This window comes from Argopecten irradians, chromosome 9, assembly GCF_041381155.1.
Source record: "Argopecten irradians isolate NY chromosome 9, Ai_NY, whole genome shotgun sequence".
Classification (NCBI taxonomy): domain Eukaryota; kingdom Metazoa; phylum Mollusca; class Bivalvia; order Pectinida; family Pectinidae; genus Argopecten; species Argopecten irradians.
The window spans coordinates 20566075-20592959 of NC_091142.1; the positions used below are offsets into that span (position 1 = coordinate 20566075).

Sequence of the window (26885 nt, forward strand, 5' to 3'; positions counted from 1 at the left end):
CACAGAAATCGATATTTTGCAATAGATAAATGTAATCGAACGATGGATAGATTTACATGTCGAACTTACACCAAAAGAGGTCGGAGTGGGCTTATCAAACGTGCGAAGGATTTTATAAACAACAAAACATATATATCTTCTCAGTTTTGTTTCATTCACAGCCTTTATTTTATGTTATTCAAAATACACATACAGTATCACAGTGGGAAATACAGAGACATATGGACATGAGGTCGTAACACGCTATAATTCTGTGCGTTAAGCATAATAACAAAAATATATGGCATCGCCATATACAATCAGGACCAAGTTTCATGAACACTCTTTAACTTTAATGAATTCCTTAACTTAAAATTCCCTATTAGAAAGCATTACAGAAGTTAAGGGGGAAAACTTAACTTATGGACCCTCCTTAAAATCCGTAATGCTTTCCTACGGAGAATATTTAAAGTTTAGGGATTCCTTAAAGTTAAGAAAGGGTCATAAAACTTTCCCCTGTAATCTTAATAATAAAAAATAATAATAAATACAAATTGATTGTTTTTATCTACATAATAAAAACTTTAAAGTTTTGGTTAATAAACATCAAGCTAGAAAACATTCAAAACACTAATAAATTGTTTTATTTCTAAAATAGACTACTTTTATTTGAGGCTTTCACAGATATTTTCTCATAAATGTTATATTTAAAAGTTATGTGTGCCGTAACTGGGCGAGGATTTTGACATGTTATTTTTACTTCAGTAATCTACTGAAAACCATTAGGTTTGATGAATTAAGCTTTGAAAATCATTCAAATTGACAGACAAACATGTATGACGCATTTTAAACGTTATTTACAAGACATATCTTAAACACTGTAAAATTCTTTATGTTTATGCCTTATGTATGTTTAGATAGAAATATGCCTGAAAAAATCACTTAACAATTACTTACTACATTGTAATAATGTTAAATAAAATTTTAGACCACAACTGGCTTCGCTTCATGATCTGATCGTATGTACTCATAATGGTTGACAGTACTGCCAAAAATCAATTTTAGCTCATATTCGTACTTTTAAAATGAAAACCTATGCATTGCAGGTAATGTGATTTTCAAAATGGTGGTAAATTTTGCTGGTAAATAAAACATCAAAAGCACTTCTAGATTCGTGAATATGAAATTTACGGCACATATAACTTGACTTGAATATATTTTAATGTTATAGGGATACAACTCAAGCAATTTACGTTAAGAATAAAACGAATGTCTTTGTTGTATAGCTCTATAACATAAATCAAGTAAATTCCTATATTTCAATCTAATTTACTGAGAATTAAAATTCGCTAAGATATCGCTAAGCCGTTGTATTGACCAATCTGATTGGCGATATCAGTTTTCCATTATGAGATGATAAAGTTTTAAACCAATGTAAATGATCGTTACAGCCAAGGTAAACTAGCAAATATTCTTAATGAATATTAACGTACATAAAATAAATATACTTTCAATGTAATACATGGGCATAAAACATAACATCAGTGATACGCCTTCAAAGGTTGGTGTTTGATTGTTTCCCTGTACAAAGACAAAACGATAACTAAAAAATCTTTTTTTTTATGCCACAACCTTAACAGGTACAAACAATAAAAGCTGCCACATACAGTAAAACCTGCTGTAAAGAACACTTTCCTATAAAGGATATGTCTATATACCGGACACCTGTCTATATAGGGCAGATTAGTAGACCCCAGTGAGATTTACTACATAATTGACCTCTGTATACCGGACACCTCTCTATATGCGGCAGATTAGAAGAACCCAGTCCGTGCGTTTTACTACATAATTGACCTCTGTATACCGGACACCTCTCTATATGCGGCAGGTTAGAAGAACCCAGTCCGTGCGTTTTACTACATAATTGACCTCTGTATACCGGACACCTGTCTATATGGGGGCAGATTAGTAGACCCCAGTGAGATTTACTACATAATTGACCTCTGTATACCGGACACCTGTATATATGGGCTAGATTAGAAGACCCTAGTCATTGCGATTTACTACATACTTGACCTCTGTATACCGGACACCTGTATATATGGAACAGATTAGAAGACCCCAGTCAGTGCGATTTACTACATAATTGATCTCTGTATACCGGACACCTGTCCATATGGGACAGATTAGATGGCACTAGTCCGTGCGATTTACTACATAATTGAGCTCTGAATAACGGACACCTGTATATATGGGACAGATTAGAAGACCCCAGTCCGTGCGATTTACTACATAATTGATTTCTGTATAAAGGACACATGTCTATATGGGCCTTGCACGAAGACAGAAAGACAAAACCAATTTTCTAACAACGTACGTAAAACTGCTTAAAATAAATAAAAGTGTCAACCATATTCGGTGCGATTTACTTCATAAATATTTACAGTTTGAACAGACATGGGCTCAATAGCAATGCTTTCTAGTATAACATTGTATCATTATCAGTGTATAATGATAGTATAACACGTGCGGCGATTCTATTGTTACGGGAATAGTCGCTGGCGTAGTAACGTGGGGTCAAGATCCCACTTTTGGAGGGATCATAGAAATGACTCGATTCCAATCAGCTGTTCAATCGAATTCGTTGACGACCACGGGAGAGTAAAAATATGGGACTTTTAATAAAAATTATTCAACTGTCGCGAGAATAAATAATATTCATTTACGTGAAAAACTGTAAATATAAGGAATATATTTTTATTTTGTTGAGGTTATGAGGGTGTAATGATAATGGAGCCCGTGTAAATTTTATGTAATCCGGCATCGCCGGGGTTACATAATTTGAATAAAGGACACTTGTCTAAAAAGTACATTTGTGAATGTACATGTATGTAGAAACGGGAAGAAATGAACATTGTACATGACATTGCATGATTCTGTATTGAATTGAGCGGTAAACAATTGATTTTTATGAGAATGTTCAGATTGTTGAGATTTGTTATAAAAGACGATTTATTTGTTCATGTATATCTCAGCATGACCATACTTCTTCACATACTCTATGTCACTAACTACCATTATCACACTCTATACAAACACTGGCCCTCTTTAACACATACTCTGATTTTCACGCTTTATCAAAATAATTTAGTTCATTAAAGCTATCAAGTCTATCTCGTCTGGTCACAGATGTGATTGAACCTCCTGAAATATAAGATAAATACATGTTATTATATATAGTAAGATTTTCGTGAGATTAAAGCCCCACTACCTTTCCGGAACAAAATTTAAAGGTTTCTTTAAAACATTAATAACAAAAGAAAATATATATCGATGGCCTAAGATGAGGTTATAACACCAAACATATGCAAGATTACCTGCGTAATATACGATAAAGGTGGAGATTAATTTCCTTGTTTTGCCGTCTGGCGTATAAACATTCAACTACCGCGAAGTATTTAGGACGAAAACGGGGAACATAAGACGACCCGCGTTATGAAAATTAACATTCTATTTATTTTAATCGAATTGTTCAGAAGGTGACCATATGTGTAGTGTTAACGCTAAGTTAAGAAATTTTGCGACTCCACAAAATTGTGATCTCGTTTTACATTCCCATTTAAATATCAAAAGCCGTTTCGGAAAGGTAGTGTGCCTTTAAATTTTTGAATTTGTTCTATAATGTAAATGGAGATGAAGGATGGAGTACTGTAAACGCTTGCCACAATCAAAGTTTGGCACAAAAATATTTTGAACAAATCCGTGCATTCGTGACTTTTAGTGCGCAAAAGTTTGGCAGGAAAATAATTAAAACAGTATTACCGGTAAAATATAAACATTCACAGTAGGAGATACATCCTTCGAACTTTTCTAAAGATAGACAGAAAACACATACACCTACGTATCATACAGATAGCGGATAGTGTAACTCAACTTTTATTGCGTGCGATTTACTTTCGCGAATTTCCGTATCTACGTAAATTCGCGAAAATTTATCTCCTACATCATCTGTGTTGTATAGGAATTATCATTCAGTTGTTATATCCGCGAATACGCGAACTTATTTTGAAATGTAAATCGCGAATTTTAATATCCGCGAAAGAAAGTTGGTTTACAGTATATAAAGCACATTTAAAATCAACGAGCGTTCATGATCATAATGAGGATAGGGTATTGTAAACGTTAATAGTGTGGCGGAAATTTTAGCGCAAAGTCGATCATGAACAGGTAAACGCAAGGATGAATCGCCGAATTATCATCATGGCTAGTATATAAACAGAAAATAAAATTAATTTAGCGCAGCCATATCTCATGCTATATTTCTTGAAGGTACTAAACATTTACAGTATATTGAGCCTCATTATTCGATATTTCTTGAGAAAAAACAAATGGGACAGTATTTACCACATGAATCTGAAAGATTTTTACAAAGTGCTAAGTTTTTACTTCAGTACATTGGAGCAGTCTCCCTATTAAGTACATTTGTAACTTAATGCACGTGACCCATTTAAACGCATTGTTCTAAACAATTGCAGTCTCGATTACATTTCAGTATTCATATTTTCCATAGCTTATTATACACAACGCATTTTGTGACATTTTGTTAGATAACTTCAATTTCCAGTACATTTTAGTTTTAACGGTTTCTACATTTAGTACACGTGACATGTGTTTCGTTTGATAATTTTAATTTACAATAAATTTCACTATATTCAGTACATTTGGGGAGTCTGGCAATAACTTACTGTACATGATCTACCCGGCTCCTTATTATCGGGGCATTGTCTGCACACTGTCTTAGCTGGTCTGGAGAAAAGATTTAATCAGCTGAATACTCTGGTCATAATCATATTTAAAGAAATTTTAATTTTATGAAAGATATGAATCGAAACTTCTAACGATAATACATTTGATACTATGATTATAATTAAATTCATCTACCCTGTAATAGTTCTGTGAAAGCAAAATAAATATCATACGAATAAAAAAGTACTACTATGTGTAAGAAGTTCTCAGTTCCCAATTGGCATAACTTGTATTCAATTTAAAAGACTTTGTGGCAATAATTCTGAACGGGACCTATTCTCAGTTATCATTTACTATCTTCAGCCAATTCGGTACAACTGTCTTAAAAAGGAATTGAAATATTCCCTAATCCCTATACGACAATACATTTGTAAATGGACAAAGTATAACTCCTTATCCTACTTAAAACTATGGAACGCCATAGATGTCTCGTATGATTCAAATATACTATATGAATTTGTGTTTTCATTATATTATACGATTTTATATATGATTTGATCTTATTATTATATTGTATACTTTTATCTATATTTAATTTGATATGACCAATGTGTCATTTGCTTTTACTATTGTTTTATTTTCATTTGTCATGGGATTATTTGCTTGTATCATTATATCAATCGATTTCACCATTATTTGATTTGGTGACATATTTATATGATTTACACCTATCATTGTTTTATTTGGTATTATCATTGTATTATTTTCATTTCATCTTTATTCTATTTGATTTCATCTTTATTTATTTTGATTTTACCATTGTATGATTCTACTTTACATTATTTCCAAACATCATTATCTTATTGCATATACACTTTATATGGCTATACTTTTCCATTATATAATTGTACTTTATCATTGTATGGATGTGCATTTTCATTGTATAATTGTACTGTTTCATTGTATGTATGAGTGAATGAAAATACAAATCCATGTAATGGAAAAGTACAACCATACAATGGAAAAGTATGACCATATAATAGAACAAGAGGCCCAGAGGGCCAGTATCGCTCACCTGGTTTGTAATGCCAAGTAAAATGTTCTGAATATAAGTTCATTGTTTCTTTTCTGAAGGAATTTGTATATTAACTTCTAATTCCCCTATTTAGCCCCACTCTTTCTGCTCCAGGGGGTCAAAGCCAAAATTTATACGAATTCTGTTAACTCCAAGGATGTTTTTGGCCAAATTTGGTTACAATCCATGCAGAACTCTAGAACAAGTAGCAATTTTTAGGATTTACCTCTATTTCCCTTATTGGGCCCCGCCCTTCCTGCCCCCGGGGGGTCTGAGCCAAAATTTATACAAGTTCTGTTCCCCTTCCCACAAAGATGTTTCTGGCCAAATTTGGTTACAATCCATGCAGAACTCTAGGACAAGTAGCGATTTATAGGATTTACCTCTATTACCCCCCGCCCCTCCTGCCCCCGAGGGGTCTGAGCCAAAATTTATACATGTTCTGTTCCCCTTCCCCAAGAATGTTTCTGGCCAAATTTGTTTACAATCCATGCAGAACTCTAGGACAAGTAGCGATTTATATGTTTTACCTCCATTACCCCTATTGGGCCCCGCCCCCCCCCTGCCCCCGGGGGGTCAGAGCCAAAATTTATACATGTTCTGTTCCCCTTCCCCAAGAATGTTTCTGGCCAAATTTGTTTACAATCCATGCAGAACTCTAGGACAAGTAGCGATTTATATGTTTTACCTCCATTACCCCTATTGGGCCCCGCCCCTCCTGCCCCCGGGGGGTCAGAGCCAAAATTAATACAAGTTCTGTTCCCCTTCCCCCAAGAATGTTTCTGGCCAAATTTGGTAACAATCCACGCAGAACTCTAGGACTAGTAGCGATTTAAAGGAAATGTTGACGGACGGACGACGGACGGACGGACGGACGCCGCGCCATGACATAAGCTCACCGGCCCTTCGGGCCAGGTGAACTAAAATATAACCATATAAAAGACAAATAATTATTTTTTCTTTGTTTCTGGCTTTCTGATTGGCCTATTCATTTTTTGCATTCCACTATGAAAATAAAATCCGGGAATGGCGTGGAAATCCGACGTTATCGTGACGTCACAATAGAAACTTAACGTTGCGTATTGATTTGGCAAAAAATAATCCATTCGAAAAAAATACAATGGAATCGTACGTATTTCATTTTATAAAGTAGCATAGAAAATTAATTATAAGCATTGAAGTCACTATTTTTTAATTTCATCGGGTTATGAAATAAATTTTGTTTGCAAACTTTGGTAAGAATCCGCTACGCGGATTCACACAGTTTGCAAACAAACTTTCTTTCATACCCAGATGAAATTTAAAAATATTGACTTCAATGCGTAAGTATAACCATACAATGGAAAGTATAACCATATAATGGAAAAGTATAATCATATAATGGAAAAGTATAACCATACAATGGAAAAGTACAAACATGCAATGGAAAAGTATAACCATATAATGGAAAAGTATAACCATACAATGGAAAAGTATAACCATATAATGGAAAAAGTACAAACATGCAATGGAAAAGTATAACCATATTATGGAAAAGTATAACCATACAATGGAAAATTACAAACATGCAATGGAAAAGTATAACCATTTAATGGAAAAGTATAACCATACAATGGAAAAGTGCAAACATGCAATGGAAAAGTACAAGCATGCAATGGAAAAGTATAACCATATAATGGAAAAGTATAACCATATAATAGACAAGAGATCCCAGAGGGATCTTGGCGCCCACCAAAGAATATGATCTACGTCTGACAATAGAAAGAAGGATCTTTCCTCTGCTTTTCAAACTTTGCTACATATTACTATATATGAAATTTGAGAAAGATCTTTTCAGTACTTTCTGAGATATATAACACTAACAAACTTCAAATATCAAAATCCAAGATGGCTACCTGTTGGCCATCTTGTTGACCGATCGGTCCCAAACTGCAATATGCAGGTCCTAGGAGAACCTACATATAAGATTTGAGACAGATCGCTGCAGTACTTTCTGAGATATAGCGGTAACGAACTTCAATTATCAAAATTCAAAATGGTGGCCTGTCGGCCATCTTGTTGACTGATCGATCCCAAAATGTAACACGCATAACTAGGGACCTAAGGGAACCTGCACATGAAATTTGAGACAGATCCCTTCAGTACGTTCTGAGAAATAGCGTTAACAAACTTCAACTATGAAAATCCAAGATGGGGGCCTGGCGGCCATCTTGTTGACCGATCGGTCAAAAAATGCCATATGCACAACTAGGGCCCTAGGGGAACCTACATGTGAAATTTGAGAGTGATCCCTTCAGTACTTTCTGAGAAATAGCGGTAACAAATTTTAACTATCAAAATCCAAGATGGCGGCCTAGTGGCCATCTTGCAAACCGATCCGTTCCAAAATGCAATATGCACAACTAGGGCCCTAGGGGAACCTACATGTGAAATCTGAGAGAGATCCCTTCAGTACTTTCTGAGAAATAGCGGTAACAAACTTTAATTATCAAAATCCAAGATGGCGGCCTGGCTTGCCATCGTGTTAACCGATCGGTCCTAAAATGCAATATGCACAACTAGGGCCCTAGGGGAACCTACATATGAAATTTGAGAAAGATCCCTTCAGCCCTTTCCAAGAAATAGCGGTAACAAGAAATGTTAACGGACGGATGGACGGACGGAAGGACGGACCACGGACGAAAAGCGATTTTAATAGTCCACCATCACCATGGTGGGCTAAAAAGTATCACCATGCAATGGAAAAGTATAACCATATTATGGAAAAGTATAACCATATAAAGTATCTATGGAATAAAATAATGATGTTTGAGAATAATGTTAAGTAGAATCATAAGTTGGTAAAAGAGAATCAAATAACGATGGAATCTAATATTATAACAATGAATGAAAATAATATAAAGATAACACCAAATAAACAATGATACATGTAGATGTAAATAACATATATATGTCACCAAATCAAATAATTATGAAATTGATTGATATAATGATAAAAGAACACAATAACATGACAAATGAAAATAAAATAATGGTAAAAACAAATGATATATTGGTTAGATCAAATCAAATATTGATCAAATGATACCATGTATTGATAAGATCAGATCATATAATGATAAAACCATATAATATAAAGAGAATCCCAAACTCATATTGTATATTTGCACCATATGAGACAGCTATGGCGTTCCAAATAAAACCCAACAATTAGGCATATCTTGTAGCATGCCCTCTGATTCCCTCCATATAGAAACGACAGCAGACACCAAACAAGAAGCTATTGCACTCCTCTATTTATCCCATTGACACACATACACTTTGCTTTTCTATTCTGTATTTGCATATTACAGAGTTATCTGCCTTGTGCGCAGGTATTGATTGTGACGTCATGTGTTTGCGAGCGTAGCATCATACTTTTTCGAAAAAAAACAACGTGAGTTGCGCCCACAGAATAATGATGTCACAATGGATACTTTTCCACAAGTGAGCTAAATATGTAATATGCAAAACGGAATTCATTCATATGTAACTATTTACTTTACTTATTATATAGTAATTGGCAAAATAAAACAGGTATCCTACAGAAATCATGCATGATACCCCTAATCAGGGAAGCGTAAATATCTATCTTCAGGGGAGCAAATCCCTTTACAATGAGTCTTTTTTACTTCAATACAGCTGCAAGAAACATTGATATGATGAAAGATCAAAGTTTTGTTTGACATGTTTTAGTTCTATATATATTTACGTGAGAAGATGCGGTGGACTGGAAGAACCAGAACGGGAGCCTGACCCTGACCCATCATTAACGTAGCTGTCAAATATCAATATTCATACATACATGTATATAATTATTTACTTTACCTATTACGGTATATAATAATTGGCAAAATTAAAAAAGTTTTGTTTGACATGTTTTAGTTCTACAGTTACTTACGTGGGACGATGCGGTGGACTGGGTGAACCGGAACGGGAGCCTGACCCTGACCCATCACTACCGGGGCTGTCAAATATCGACATTCATATATGTATAATTATTTACTTTACTTATTATATAATACTTGGTAAAATAAAAAAAAAAATCTTTGACATGATTTTGTTCTATATATTCTTATATGACAGGTGGTGGTGGACTGATATAACCGGAACGGGAAACTGACCCTTCCCAATCACTACTGGAGCTGTCAAATATCGATATTCATAATACATAATTAATCATTTACTTTACTTATTGTATAATACCTGGCAAAATTTAAAAAGTTTTGTTTGACATGTTTTAGTTCTATAGTTACTTACGTGGGACGATGCTGTGAACTGGTAGAACCGGAACCGGAACCTGACCCTGACCCATCACTACCGGGGCTGTCAAATATCGACATTCATATATGTATAATTATTTACTTTACTTATTATATAATACTTGGCAAAATCAAAAACAGTTTTGTTTGACGTGTTTAAGTTCAATAGATGAGAAGAGGCGGTGACCTGGGAGAACCGGAACGGGATACTGACCTTGACCAAATACTATCGGAGCTGTCAAATATCAATATTCATACATATCTAATTATTTTTTTTACTTCATATGTTAGAATTGGCATAACAAAACAGATATCTTACAGAAAACATGCATTATTCCCCTTATAAGGGGAACATGAATATTCCACTTCTTTAATACTTATGATGGAAGATAAAAGTTTAGTTTGACATGTTTTAGTTCCATAGATACTTACCTGACAAAAAACGGTGGACTTTGAGAACCGGAAGGGGAAACTGGCCCTGACCCATCACTATCGGAGCTGTCAAATATCGATATTCATACATATATAATTATTTATTTTACCTATTATATAATAATTGGCAAAATAAAACAGATATTTTATAGAAAACATGCATTATTATTCTAGTATGGGCCTTTCCAGAGGGAACTGTACATGTTCTCTTATAGTGTTGTCTGGCCAGGTATAGTCCCCGAGTCGAAGACGAGGGGACTATACCTCGCCTGACAACACTATAGGAGAACTGTTCCCGAGGGAAAGGGCCATAATAGATTTAGTACGTCACATGACATTCATTATGACGTCATATGTTTGGTCGCGTGTTCATTCCTTGGGGACTATACTTTGGTATAGTTCCCGTAGTCAGGTATAGTCTCCCTTAGTCAAGAAGGACAGGGAACTGTCGCAAAAGAGACCATGGCTGTTATCCAATCGCATTCCTAGTAATTATCATGTGATGTACTAAACCCCTAATACATGTAAGGGGAACATACATATCAATCCAGGGCAGGAAATCCCTTTACAATGAGTCTTCTTCACTTACAATACAGCTGCAAGAAACATTGATATGATGAGAGATCAAAGTTTTGTTTGATATGTTTTAGTTCCATAGATACTCACGTGAGACGATCCGGCGAACTGGGAGGACTGAAACCGGAGCCTGACCCTGGCAATGGACTGGGAAAACCGGAACGGGAGCTTGACCCTGACCCATCACTACCGTAGCTGTCAAATATCAATATCCATACATATCTAATTATTAACTTTACTTATTATATAATAATTGGCAAAATAAAAAAAAGTTTTCTTTGACATGTTTTTGTTCTATATATTTTTACATGACAGGTGGTGGTGGACCGATACAACCGGAACAGGAAACTGACCCTTCCCAATCACTACCGGAGCTGTCAAATATCGATATTCATAATACATAATTAATCATTTACTTTACTTATTATATAATACCTGGCAAAATTTAAAAAAGGTTTTGTTTGACATGTTTTAGTTCTATAGTTACTTACGTAGGACGATGCGGTGAACTAGTAGAACCGGAACCGGAACCTGACCCTGACCCATCACTACCGGGGCTGTCAAATATCGACATTCATATATGTATAATTATTTACTTTACTTATAAAATATACTTGGTAAAATCAAAAAAGTTTTGTTTGACATGTTTAAGTTCTATAGATACTTACGTGAGAAGAGGCGGTGACCTGGGAGAACCGGAACGGGAATCTGACCTTGACCAAATACTATCGGAGCTGTCAAATATCAATATTCATACATATCTAATTATTTTTTCTTCATATATAATAATTGGCAAAATAAAACAGACATCCTACAGAAAACATGCATTATTCCCCTAATAAGGGGAACATGATATTCCACTTCTTTACTTATAATACAGCTGCATGAAACATTGATATAATGGAAGATAAAAGTTTTGAGTTTTAGTTCCATCGATACTTACCTGACAAAAAACGGTGATCTTTGAGGGCCGGAAGGGGAAACTGGACCTGACTCATCACTATCGGAGCTGTCAAATATCGATATTAATAAATGTCTAATTATTTAATTTACTTATTATATAATAATTGGCAAAATAAAACAGATATCCTACAGAAAACATGCATTATACCCCTAATAAGGGAACAAAATGCTAGCCAGTTAGAGTTTTTAAAGTAAAATCATGGTCGACATACACGACATGTTGTCAAATATTCAAATTGAACACGACTATTGCTGGTACCGCATAACTTTCGCGATATTCACGTTGCATATACATGTAGCATATACACGGTAGAATTTTGTTTATCTTTCAACTACACGTGGATATTTAAAAATAAAACCGGAAGCGAAGTTGATTGGCTGCCGTTTGCTCTACTAAATGTGTATACGGCGGCCATTACAAATGTGTGAAATAGAAGGGTCTCGGAAGTATTTCATTGTACACAGTTGTTTAATTTCATAAATGGGATGTAACATGGGGGCAAAGGAGTACATAAGATCCCAATATAAAGGTATGTGTACGTTTTCCCGGCATTGCATGGACGATATATTAGAAATATGCCGCTGACGTAGCGTAGGCCAAATCTGGCCTACGATTTCACATTTTTAAGAGGTACCGCGAGCTGACTATATATTAGGCAAAAAAAAAAAAAAAATTAAAAAAGCCTAATAATATAGGCAGGTTTAGCGGACTAGTCAAATATCAATACTGATACATATATAATTATTTACTTTTATTTTACTTATTATATATTATAAATAATTAGCAAAAACAAAATTGTTTGACATGTTTTTGTTCTATATATTCTTACATGACAGGTGGCGGTGGATTGATACAACCGGAACGGGAAACTGACCCATCCCAATCACTACTGGAGCTGTCAAAAATCGATATTCACTTTACTTAATATATTGCCAAAACAACAAATGTTTTACTTAGATAGAGGCGATGGACTGAGAGGACCGGAACCGGAGCCTGACCCTGACCTATCACTATCGGAGCTCTGCAATAAAACATTCCTTATATAATGAAACATGAATATAACATAAAATATTGCGAAATTCCATGACATTGTTAATTATTTCAATTGATATCGTTGAAACTCCAAATGGTACAGCAATATATATATACAATATGTACGCTGTACCACAACCGAGCCAATGTCAAATAAGTTAAACAAATGCAATACATAACCACAGAAGAGTTGATGAAATTATTTCTTAGACAGGAACATTCACCTGTGTTGGACGGAGAGGACCGGAACCGGAACCTGACCATGACCCATCACTATCGGAGCTGTCAAATATCCTCCTATGACGATTACTTTCTGGGTATAACTGTAATTGTCAGAAATTAATTCGTAAACATTTATACACCTTCTCACCCTTTTCTTACATGTACAATAATGTCAATGATATGAAAAGTTGTAAGGTACAGCAAAACATGTTTCCTAATTAAAGGGCCAATTCAGTGAGGCTAATTCTGTTACATAACCACGAAGCAAAATATAGCATAAATGTATTGTTTTACATTCCTTATGAAACATATATATAACAAAACATATTGACAAATTCCATGACATTGTTAATTATTTTAATTGGTATCGTTGAAATTTCAAATGGTATAGCAATATGATTCAGCAGGTACAATATGAATGCTGTACCCACACCCGAGCCAATGTCAAATACCGGGTATGTTAAACAAATGCAATACATAACCACAAAAGAGTTGATGAAATTGTTTTTAGACAGTAACATGTACCTGATAAGGTAAACACACTACTGTTAGAGCGATTTCAGTATTTCTAGACAAAAATTGTTTTAATTATTCCATGCGCTGGCCAGGGTTCGACATACAAGGTGTCCGACCTCAATGTGTAATGGCGGATAGCGAGCGAGTTTGACCATTCCACACGTATTTCACCACTATCGGCTTTTCTACCATATCAAAGTGAAATCAACTTATCTGACCTTCATTAGAACTGGTCTGTTTCCGATATACGAGCAAATTTTAATGTACTTTTAGACTGAATTGTCCCTTTAAGAAAGCAGCAAATTCAAAGTTAACAGAACTCAAGCATCATCAGCACATACATGTATCTAATTCTAGTTGGTTTGACTTAAGCGTTTTGATGTGACCAACTATAGTTTTTATGATATACCTTTGTATAGCTATCTACACATCGTCGGAAACCTACGAGTCACCACTCTAACATGACAACCGTTAAAGCATTGATTCGTGGGTTTCTAACGATGTTATCGGCAGTGCCACAGTACCATTTCATCTTTAATATATACATATAAATAATGTACTAACTTGCATCTTTAAAGAACAAAGATTCATGTACACTATTGTCTAATAAAATATTGTATTCGAATATAATTAGTATATGATCATTTAAATAATGGATGTTCATTGAAGAATGTCATAATACGAAAGTGGACAATACAGCGAAAATAGACAAATATTAATACAGTTTTGCATACCATGTCTCTTGATATTTTGTTCTTGGCATCTAACTCCTTAATATCCTCTTCATCTCTCCTTTTACCTGTAAATAAAAGTCAACACAGAACATCTCCATTTGAGTGTTTGTTTTTATCATCCTTTATAAAATTTCATAGATGACACAATCACTTACACAAAAAAGATGATGTATTGATTTGCCCTGAACAGACATACCTGTATCTGACATAGGAAGATAACTATAAAGAGTAATCAATGATGCAGATATATATGTCCTTAGAAAAATAAATAACGATTATCCTTACAAACAGACTTACCAGGGTTATCCTGTAGATAAGCCTCTATGAGATTGTTGACGATGTGGTTCTTGTTGATTCTCTCCACCTTCATACGACACTTTATAGAAAACAAAATCAGCAATATGACACCAATCAAATATTTACATATTTGTCAAACAAGAGGCAAAGAAGGCTTGTATTGCTCAACTCGATATTGCATTTGTTTGAGAAAAATGATCTTTATTTTTAATGAGTAAGAAGGATGTCAAAGCACATATTTCTCTGTTAATGAATACTACTGTAGTAGCTAGTCTGAGGCCAGAGTGACCACTTTAAGTATTATAATTCTAAAATGACACATCAAAATAAATATAGAAGTATATCCATCCACACTGAATCTCTGAATAACTTGATTAGGGATTATGATTGGAACTCTCTTTTTAAAACTGTAATTCAGTTCATTTTGCTTGTTTTAGTTTTACAATTTTTTGTCTTGAATTTGCAAGTAGATGTATACCAAATAAAAAAGTAACTATCAGGCCTTATGATAAACCATGGATGAACTCTGAGTTAAGAAAAAAAAACATGAAATTAAGAGACATGTTAAGGAAATTAGCAATAACGTCTAAGAGTCCTAGAGATAGAGCAAAGGAGGTGTTGCATAGTGGAAGAAAATCCACCCACGATAAAGTTTCGACTTTTGAATTTAAGTTAGTTAATTGCATTAATACACATAGGTAAACACTGGTAAATTCAAAGCCTATAAGGCCTTTTACCGGGCATAAGTCATAGTAAAAACACTTAATATCGCTTTTTGTTGTGACTGAAATACTACATAAAATTGCTTTTATAACACCATATCGCGCTTGACTGTATCAGATATCATTCTATCACAAATCGAAGGTAAATATCAAATTTGACTGCAAATAAGTCATTGTCTTATTTTTTCGTTTGAGAACCAGAACGAGTAACACTACTCGAGTACCCCAAAATTGTTTACACAGCAAAGCAGATTTATGTTGTCTACCTCCTATTTTTGACAAAACATCAAAGAACTGATAGTACAATGTCAAATTGTATCGACTTTACTGTTAGAGGTTTCTGAAGTTGGCTCGATATACGAAATTCGACATACAGCATTCAAATATTGTTGGCCACCGAGAGGAATTTTGAATGTTGCGTTGCTCGACATACGACATTCAACATTCAAAACCAATAACTGACCAACGAGGACAGAATGTAAATGTTGCGCAGCTCGACATACAATGTACGACATTCAACATTCAAAACCAATAACTGGCCAACGAGTACAGAATTTGAATGTTGTTGTGCAGCTCGACATACGATATTCAACATTCAAGATCTGAATGTTATGCAGCTCGATATACGACATTCAACATTCAGAACTTATGAATAACTGACAAACGAACGGACTTTTGAATGTTGTGCAGCTCGAGATACGACATTCAACATTCAGAACTTATATATAACTGACTAACGAACGGACTTTTGAATGATGTGCAGTTCGACATTCAACATTCAGAACTTATATCTAACTGACTAACGAAGGGATTTTTGAATGTTGTGCTGCTCGACATTCAACATTCAGAACTTATATACAACTGACAAACGAACGAACTTTTGAATGTTGTGCAGCTCGACATTCGACATTCAGCATTCATAACTTATTTATAACTAACTAATGAACGGTCTTTTGAATGTTGCGCAGCTCGAATTACGACATTCAACATTCAAAACCAATAACTGGCAAACGAGAATGTGAATGTTGTGCAGCTCTACATACGACATTCAACATTCGAAATCTGAGTGTTGTGCAGCTCGACATACGACATTTTATATTCAGAACTTACATGTATATATATAACTGACTAACGAACGAACTTTTGAATGTTGTGCAGCTCGACATTCGACATTCAGCATTCATAACTTATATATTACTGACTAATGAACGGACTTTTGAATGTTGTACAGCTCGACATACGACATTCAACATTGAGAATTTATGTATACGTGACAAACGAACGGACTTTTGAATGTTGTGCAGCTCGGCATTCGATATTCATCATTCGGAACATATATATTACTATTATTAAGTTATGAATGTTGAATGTCGTATGTCGAGCTGCATAACATTCAAAAGAACGTTCGTTTGTCAGTTATATTTAAGTTCTAAATGTTGATGGCGAAGGTCGAGCTGCACAACATTCAAATTCTGTCCTCGTTGGCCAGTTATTGGTTTTGAATGTTGAATGTCGTATGTCGAGCTGCGCAACATTCAACTTCTGTTCTCGTTGGCCAGTTATTGGTTTTGAATGTTGAATGTCGTATGTAGAGCTGCGCAACATTCAAAAGTCTGTTCGTTTGTCAGTTATACATATAATCTGAATGTTGAATGTCGAAGTTCGAACTGCACAACATTCAATTCAATTAAAGTAATATTATTTGAATTGTTTAATCTGTATTAGATATCTACATTTAAAGATGCTCCACCGCCGACAAAGCATAAATGATATTCATCATTTGAACAATAATTGGTATTTAATCGTGAATATATATGTATGATTAACACAAAAAATAATATAAAATAATTTACTTCGCCTTTGTTGCATGGGCAATCAGTATTTCATTCCATATAGGATATAGTGGCACGGAATTTTTTCGGGATGCAATTAATTATTTTTTATATCTTTCACTTGAAGTAAAATTAGAAGCTGAAACTTTTCAATGGTGGTAATGGTCTAAAGTAAGTAACTTTTGTAACTGAAGAAAAATACTAAATCGTCTGCTCCTGTTTATAAAAGTGAAAAAATACCATTTGTCAGCGGTGGAGCATCTTTAAGTCATCATGAACATGTCAATGGAATATGTAACGTTAGGAGACGACTTTTTAAGTTTGAATAACTTGTGTGTGATCCTTTGTGTTTACAATAAAATATGTTTACAGTAAAGTGATAATGAGTGAACATAAAGAAGCAATGAAATAGACGTTCTGTCTAGGAGATATTTTCTGTACTGATTTTAGTACTTACAGTACCATGGGGCATTCGTTTGACCTCTCCATACATCTAACTTACTGTGGGGCATTCGTTTGACCTCTCCATACATCCAACTTACCGTGGGGCATTCGTTTGACTTGTCCATCCAATCTGAGTAGCATCCAGCACAGAATGAGTGCATACAGGGCTGTAGGCTGCACAACATTCAATTCAATTAAATTAGGTATTATGTAGCTCACACTTTATAACCTTCAATCTGTTAAATATCATTAATACATTCTTTAAAGTTCATCCAATTCTTGTAATGCTTGGATTATCATTTTGCTAATATTAGTTTTTATAAGTTTACCCCAAATACTTATATTCCAATCAGGTTTGGTATCATAACTTGATTTTCTTATCCATTGGTGATGGCAAAATGAGGTTATTGAAAGACTTGAACCATTTAACCCCTGACTATGACTATATCCAGGTGAACATGATATCTCCACGTCCCTTATAGACGGGATGAAAAATACTATACGAGGGGTAATTGTTCTCTTGTGTTTTGTCTTATTAATCACATCCCAGTATTAGCAAAAATAATGGTTATTGAGTGATACTTGTTTGTTGTTTTTTGTTGTTGTTTTTTAGGAAAAAAGGCTACCTTAATTTACCATCAAGAACAGCCTAACATTAACAAGCAAATTCGTGGAATTTCCATCCCCCGCTTCCAGGACATATTGTAGGTAAACATTATTGAGGTTAGGTTAAACCTTGGTTGAAACATGAAAAAATAAACTGAAGCCTTATTCGGAAGTAAGATGTGTAAAATAATGTCCGCTGAAAGTGACTATTAAACTTGGCTGAGCTCTTAAGGCATTTAACTTCGATACTAACTTTTAAGAAAATCGGCTTACATTTGTTAAAATTATTGCACAGGGAAAGGCAGAAAATGACAACACAAAAGTGGCGACAGAAACTGCAAAAAATTAAATTTGTGGTAAATTAAAGGGCCATAACTCTGATAAATAACATCCACTGAAAGAGTTGATCGAACCTGGCCAGGCACTTAAGGCATTCAACCTTGTTATCAAATTTTGAAGAAAATTGGTTAATATTTATTAGAGTTATTGTACAGAAGTGGCAGAAACTGACTTTTTATTTAAAGTGAATAGTCGGGCAAAGAAAACCAGTCTAAATGCGTTCATTGGCCTTCCAGAAGTTCTCACATATTAATACGACGGTCAAGTTCTGCTTAGTTTCCCAGTTCTGACCATTAAAGTAAAGAAAAGTTGAAAGCATTGAAAGCGAGGCTGCGTGGAAATGTAACCAGGGACATAGTGAGCCGGGAGGACGTTTTAGAATTTCTATACTTTAAATTAATTTCTTTGTACGCAGACAGATTTTGACGAGAGATTTTATTTTTCCATTTCATAAGAAATTATACTGGATACATTCACACCATTTTACCGACTTTAGCCATCCTTGCCCGACTGTTCACTTTAAGCAAAAGGCCATAACTCCACTAAATTATTAAGGTCCGTTGAAAGTCGCAATCGAACTAGGCCGAGTCCTTAGGGCATTTAACCTTGTTACAAACTATGAAGAAAATCAGTTTACATTTGTTACACTTATTGCACGGAAATGGCAGAAAATAAAGTTTTTGGTCATTCAAAGGGCCATTGACTCCGCTAAATAAGGTCCATTGACAGTTGCGATCGAACCCTTAAGGCATTTAAACTTGTCACCAAGTTTGAAGAAAATCGGTTAACATTTGTTACAGTTATTGCAAGGAAATGAAGTGTGACAGACAGACAGACGGAAAACCCAAATTAATATCCCCCATTTCGGAGAAAGCGGGGGATAACAAAGATAAAAGATGAATAAATTGAGATGGGAGATAATTAAAAGCTAGCCCATAAATTCTCCCCAAGAAATATATAGAGTACCGTGTGGGGGTGTGGTGGGATGGGTAATCAAAAATTTATGTAGCAGCCACCCCCTTGAAATATATATAATGGGGGAGGGGAGAAGGCAACTAGCATAAAGCATATTGACACCCCAGGAGAAGAAATCAGCCGGTCAATTCTTTCCCTGGAGAGGGGGGAATTAAAGAAATGGATGATTCACTGTTAATATTATTTCTATGATTATACAGACCTGATACAGTCGTATAGAATTTCCTGGCATATGGTACAGATAAGGGCTTCCTCTATTTTATTAGGGCCATCCTGACAGACACCAGACCCAGCCGCAGATTTACTAGTGCTTTCCATTCCTTTGTCTGCTGAAGATGTCTCTTTCTGATCACTTTTATCCTCGGGAGTTGTCTTCTCCTGGCCACCTTTAGTTTGTGATTCCTCTTTACCCTTAGGAGTTTTGCTCCCTTGAATATCTTTGACATTGGCCTCAGTTTTCGAGGTGTGGAACTCACTACTGTCCGTTTCTGTTTTTACTCGCTTAGCTGGTGGTTCACTGTCAGCTTCCCCCTATCATTGAAACACACATTTTAAGGTAGGTCCATACATTTGAAAACTCCGCAAATTCATATGACACTAAACTGGAAACTGCGGATGTTGTTTTGAATTCCAGAATGGTTTCTGATATGCTACAACATTCCAATTGGATATTTCTCAATATGTGGAAATTGTCTACATATAATATTGAATGTATATAATCAGTAAATAAATCAAAAGCAATTCGTCCAAACATGTCACAGGCCCAATATCAAGTCTCTAGGCCTCTTAGATATTCATAAGAAGTCGTTAAAAGATTTCAGCCTATTTGACGCCTGTGACCTTAAATTAAGGTCACAAAGTCATTCATTTGAACAAACTTGGTAGCCATTCATCCCAGCATGTCACAAGCCCCATATCATGTCTGTAGACCTCTTAGTTATTCAGAAAAGATGTTTAAAGATTTTAGCCTATTTTGGCAAAACATGATAAATACGTATAGAAACGGTCCTGGGAAATAACGAAAATTAGTTACAATGTAGCATTTGTAACAAGTCAGGCCCCATGGCCCTTAACAGTCCTCTGAAGCAGTTTTGACCCCTGTGACGTTGAATGAAGGCCAAGGTCGACATTCATTTGAACAAACATGATAGCCCGGCCTTCATCCCAGCATGCTGCAGGCCCAATATCAGTACCCTGGGCCTTTTGGTTCTTCAGAAGAAGTTGTTAGAGGTTTTAGCTTTTTGACCCCTGTGACCTTGAATGGTTGTGAGGTTAAAAGACATAGGCATGCATGTTTGCAGTAAAAGATTAATGTGACAACAATACAGAAAGAGTTACAATATGGATGATTTTTTTTGTCCACAACATACATTTTGATTCACTAACAAGAGGCCCATAGGGCCTGTATCGTTCACCTGTTTCAGGCTAAGAACACAAGCTACCAACTTGATAAGGCTTTGGATTTGAACTTAGTTTTTTATTTCTACAAAAGGATTTAAATGTATTTGCTTTATTTCCCCTATACGCCCCGCCCCTCTGGCTCCTGGGGGACCAGATCCACCGTTTAAGCAAAATTGGTTTTCCATCACCTCTGAAGGCTTCAGACTAACTTAAGAAATCAATCCCATTCCTACAGAAGAAGAAGGATTTTAAAGAATTAGCTATATTTCCCCTGTTGGGCCCCGCCCTCAGGCCTCTGGGGGACCAGACCCACCATTTATGCTAGATATTGGTAATTCCTAACATTTTATACATACTCTTCATATTTAAGTTATTTTTCGTGACTATAAGTAACTGAAAATAGATCGTTGAACTACTGAAAGTTTATTCATAAAATTAATCAATGAAGTTTAATGAATGAGAGTAAAGCGAGCCATCATTGTTTTATTTATTTAGTTTTCTATTGAGACGTACATTCTACAAACATGATTTCCATGACCACATGTTAGTATATGTGCAGTCTATTGTTCCTTCCGAAGTTACCTCCGTTCTCTTACTGAGTGAAGCAAAGGGAAGCGACTCAAAAAAGAAACCGTACAAATTGAATTTTATATAGGCCTTAGAGTCACTGACACTCATCCAGAAGCCATATACTCATAATTATGTATGTATACAGACATGTATAAACATGTCTCAGCAATGAAGGTAAATGAAAGAAAAATAATTGGTGATAATAACACTTTTATCTTCATCCAGTATCATAGTACGTAGGGGCCATAAATGCAAACATTTCTGTTTTTGTGTTTTCTCCCACAGATCCTGGTTCTGGTGTGTTACTTAGACATACTTCTACTTATTTAGAATTTTACTTACAGAAGGCCTCTTCTTACTCTGCTCATCATCATCTTCATCTGCTATGTTAACACAATCATCTGTAAAAAGGACAGACAAAGTGGGTTAGGTTTTACATCAACAGCCAGGGTCATGTAAGGACATGATGCCGGGTTTGATGGTGGAGGAAAACTGGAGTACCCAGAGAAAAACAACTGACCAGCAGTCAGTACCTGGTAACTGCCCTACCTGAGATTTGAACTCACGTTTTAGAGGTGGAGGGCTTGTGGTAATATGTTGGGACATTTTAAAACCACTCGGCCACCTCGGCCCGAAGGACAGACAAAGCAAACATTTAGATAAGCAGACATCTACATTGGCAATAATATCAGGTTTGTATGTACCATATACCATCAATAACAGTTTCTGATTAGTTGATATCAGCTAGTACATGTTTATTCAAAATTATTAATACTAATTTGTATGTATATGGTCCTCTGCAAGAAACTGTCATAGAAACTCAGAGAGTCATGGCCCCTTATTTCTCGAAACATACTAAACTGAAGCCAAAAGCAGACTACATAACGAATAAAATCAAAATGATAAAGAATAATAAATCTAAAGTTTTCATTTCATTTGGTGCTTTTTGTTTGGATAAATCAAGGCTATAGGAGTTATAATTAAAACTAGCTATATATACATGTATGTATATATAGTGTATTAAGCTGACCTATAAGTGTTGCTTCTATTTCAAATCCAGAACTGTATTCCTGTGTAGCGTCCATCTCCTTTTGTAGCTCCTCCAGGTTCTGGTACATGTATCCAATATCTTGTAGGAAAATTGAACAGCTAAGTAGGTATATATATAGTTCATTTTATTTCATCTTGTATTTTCGATAAGGGGAGGTAATTGCATTATGTTTTATAGATCCAGTGATTGTATTGGTTTGTTGAGTAGCATCCTATTAACAACCAGGGTCATTTATTTAAGGAACTGCTAGTTTTATAAGTGAATGAAAACTGGAGTACCCGTAGAAAAAACATTGATCCGTACCTGGCAACTGCCCAACAAGAGAATGGTCACTAAATATAATATCAGAATGCATACACATTGCAAACATGCATGGTTGTCTAAATTTTGCTTCATTCGTTTTATAAATGAATTTCATGCATACAGTATCAAATTGTTATGAAATGGAAAGTCTAAGAGTTGAAAATGAAGCATAGGCTTAAAAACTTACTAAAATCATCTTCATCCCTCTTATAGACAACAAAGAATTCATCTCCATGATTTAGCTCTCTTCTCTGTCAACAAAAACAAAAACTTTTTGGAAAATAGGATTGAATAGCTTTATATACAGTATTAGGTACAATTCTTACAGGGGTTATCTTTCAGGAGAGGCGGTACAAGTGCAATTTCAGGGGGTACTTTTCTTTTCTATACCATCTGTATGCTATCTAATGTAATTTAGCCCAAATCAGGCAGTACCACAGTCAGGTTCAACCGGGAAAATGTACCGGCGCAGGTACCGCCTAATATTGAAACCCCTGAGTTCTTATATTTACATATCAATTTCATTGGCTTGAATTGAGGTTATTCAGCCAGGTCATACCATATCTTACTGCAGTTTGCTTTATTTAATTAAATGAATCAAATATAAAATAATATTAAGTTAGTAATGACCAAATATGATATATTTCAATAATTTGAACAAACTTGGTAGCCCTTCATCCCAGCATGTCACAGGCCCATGCAATATCAAGTCTCTAGGCCTCCTAGTTATTCTCAAGAAGTCGTTTAAAGATTTTAACCTATTTGACCAACTGGTGCTTATTCCATTGCTTTGACCTTGAAATGAAGGTCAAGATATTATATATTATAATACAAATTAACTGTCAGTATAACCAAAATGTTTCAGGTTTAATTTGAATTTCTAAAATAATAATTAAGTATTAATATAAACATGCTCTGGTGTTATGTAATGACTTTTAATTACCAAATAGATACATATTGAATTAGAATAATTTTGTTGAATATAACAAAGGGACTATCATCCCAGCATGTCACAGGCCCCACATTGAAGTGTATGCCAGTAAAATCGTGGTTAAGATCAATATGAGTTATTCTCGGGGCATTTCGTTCTATTGATTACTACCCTGTCTTGACAGTTGGTGAAATGATCTTGGGTAAAGGACTTCACTAGTCGTGATAGTGCGGATATAATATAAAGAGTCGTCATGATTTTCTATAGTAGCGCATTAAACAAAGTTGGTTATAGCATCTTGCTATATGACCTCTGTGACGGCTTTTTGAGATGAAGGCTGTGATGTGGAGATTTCAAGGTAGGCCATTCTAGTTATATCTTCGATTAGCAGAATTTGTTCACCTATTTGACCTTAGAATGAAGGTCAAGGATTCATTTTGAACAAAGTATCACATCAGACTTGGTGAAGATCGAAAGGTCCATTCATTTTAGCCCTTTATCCTGGCATGCCACAGGCCCAATATCAGGTCTCTAGGCCTCCTAGTTATTCTCAAGAAGTTTTTTTAAAAGATTTTTGGCCTATTTGACCCCTGTGACCTTGAATGACGGTCAAGGTAATTTATTTGAAAAAACTTGGTAGCACATCATCCCAGCATGCTGCAGGCCCAATATGAGTATCCTTGGCCTTTCGGTTTTTGAGAAGAAGTTGTTTAAAGATTTTAGCCTATTTGACCCCTGTGACCTTGAATGAAGATCAAGGTCATTCATTTGAACAACTTGGTAGCCCTTCATCCCAGCATGCTGCAGGCCCAATATCAGTACCCTGGGCTTTCTGCTTCTTGAGAAGAAGTTGTTTAAAGATTTCAGCCTTTTTGACCCCTGTGACCTTGAATGAAGATCAAGGTCATTCATTTGAACAAATTTGATAGCCCTTCATCCAAGCATGTTACAAGCTAAATATCAGGTCTCTAGGCCTCTTAGTTATTCACAAGACGATGTTTAAAGATTTTAGCCTTTTTGACCTCTGTGACCTTGAATGAAGGTCAAGGTCATTCATTTGAATAAACTTGGTAGCCTTTCATCCCAGCATGCTACAGGCCAAATATCAGTACCCTGGGCCTTTTGGGTATTGAGAAGAAGTCGTTTGAATGGAAAGTTTACGCACGGTGGACGGCGCACCACGACGGACAGTGCATGATGACAATAGGTCATCTGACCCGAAGGATGACCTATTGTCATCATGCACATGCAAAAAAAAAAACATGAAATGATTAAGAATTTAGTTTACTAACTATAATGATTCTTTTTTTTATTACAGTATTATATAAGAGTTTTAAGATTTTACTTTCATTTATTTGTTATGACCTACATATACTTACATTTCCTTTCGTTATTTTGACACTCACATTCAGCAGGGTGCCATTTGTACTGAAAAAAGATGCATTCATATTTGTAAAAATTCTAAGTTTAAACTATAAATTTAAACCACTTTAAAGTCTTACATGGCATACACTTAAATATATATTGCATTGTTTTTTAATAATTAATGATGTTCCAGCTCTATATATACATATGTACAATGTATACGTACATGTACACTGCCGACCGTACATTGTAGGTACATGTGTACTGATATTAACATTATCATGATAACTATATGTAAAATAAGAAGCACATAGATACAAAAACATGTATGGCAGGATTGGATTGCTCTGTTGGTAGAGCACTCGGCTAGTGTTCCGAGGGTCCCTGGGTTCGAATCCCGGTAGGGCTGCTACATTTTCTCCCCTAGCCTCCTGTTACAGAATTGGCGCCCAACGAAATAATTAACCCAAGGTGGTGGTGTTTGGAAGGGTCTTGTATATGTCTTTGAGTGCGAGGACTTTGAAAAAGGAGGGAGGAGTGTAGCAGGATTGGACAGAGTCGATCATCAGTTTGTGTCCGGGTCTGGCCGCTACATTTTCTCCTCTACTGTACATGTATGATATGTACATGTACCTGCTGTACTGTCATTTACTGTCCAAATGTACATTGTATATTATATGTTTCTTGTAAAATGTATATATATACATGTACATGGTATTTGTGCAGAAATCATTATAACAATAAGTATATATACACATGTATTTTTCATTGATTTAAATGTTATTCGTTTATTTGAAACCAATTTGTTACAATTTGAAGATATAATTCCAGATGATTTAAAATATGTATATCCTATCTTCTAGTTTCATTTTACCATAGTTTTATATACATGTACCTTGTATCGCATAACCACACTTTCCCGTCAGCATCTTTTTCTATGTGACAGTGTCTCCCGGATACAAGTTTGTTGTTTGACAAGGATATATCGCAATCTGAAATAAATCATTTCCAAAACGCTATTTAATAAAAGGTATATTGTATACCGTATATCTTTAAAGAGTAGGGTCGAGTTGACTAATGATTAGATGAGGGTTAAGAGTAGGGTCGAGTTGACTAATGATCTGACGAGGGTTAAATAATATATAGGGTCGAGTTGACAAATCAGCAGATGAGGGTTAGTCTGTTAGTTACGTTTTGCACGATCAGCAAGAACAAGATTCTCACCTCTGGCTCGCCCAATCGTAAACTTGTCTCCAACTAACGGATATGGCGAAGTGTCAACGTTAGTACTGACACCGACAAGCTTCCCCCACGATCCCTCAACTGCATCCTCCATACTTTCACTCCAAAGACCCCTGTTTTTCAGATTTAATTGAATTCAATTCTTTTATTTGCAATAAGGACCCCGAAGGGTGTAGTAGAAACATATATAGTACAGATTCAGTCATGATCAGTCAAGTTGACATGTTCAC

The 26885-nt window shown here is 35.3% G+C and overlaps 1 protein-coding gene across 3 annotated transcripts; it reads right to left on the reverse strand.

Moving 5' to 3' along the window:
• Positions 1-26885, reverse strand: LOC138331745 (E3 ubiquitin-protein ligase CHFR-like). Of its 3 annotated transcripts, XM_069279506.1 has the most exons (21): positions 26638-26885; positions 26309-26405; positions 25428-25476; positions 23305-23368; positions 22794-22892; positions 22106-22164; positions 19995-20323; positions 17971-18046; positions 14875-14953; positions 14578-14642; positions 13330-13428; positions 13027-13094; positions 12053-12118; positions 11778-11843; positions 11601-11666; positions 11200-11304; positions 10534-10599; positions 10100-10165; positions 9741-9806; positions 4725-4785; positions 1-3183 (listed from the first exon to the last, which is right to left on the reverse strand). In XM_069279506.1, the coding sequence occupies exons 1-21, from the start codon at positions 26747-26749 to the stop codon at positions 3163-3165; spliced, it is 1779 nt and encodes a 592-aa protein (XP_069135607.1). In that variant the 5' UTR covers positions 26750-26885; the 3' UTR covers positions 1-3162. The 3 variants fall into 3 exon arrangements, with proteins under 3 accessions (XP_069135607.1, XP_069135609.1, XP_069135608.1); XM_069279508.1 differs by lacking the exon at positions 22794-22892; XM_069279507.1 differs by lacking the exon at positions 11778-11843 and having other exon boundaries at positions 2-3183.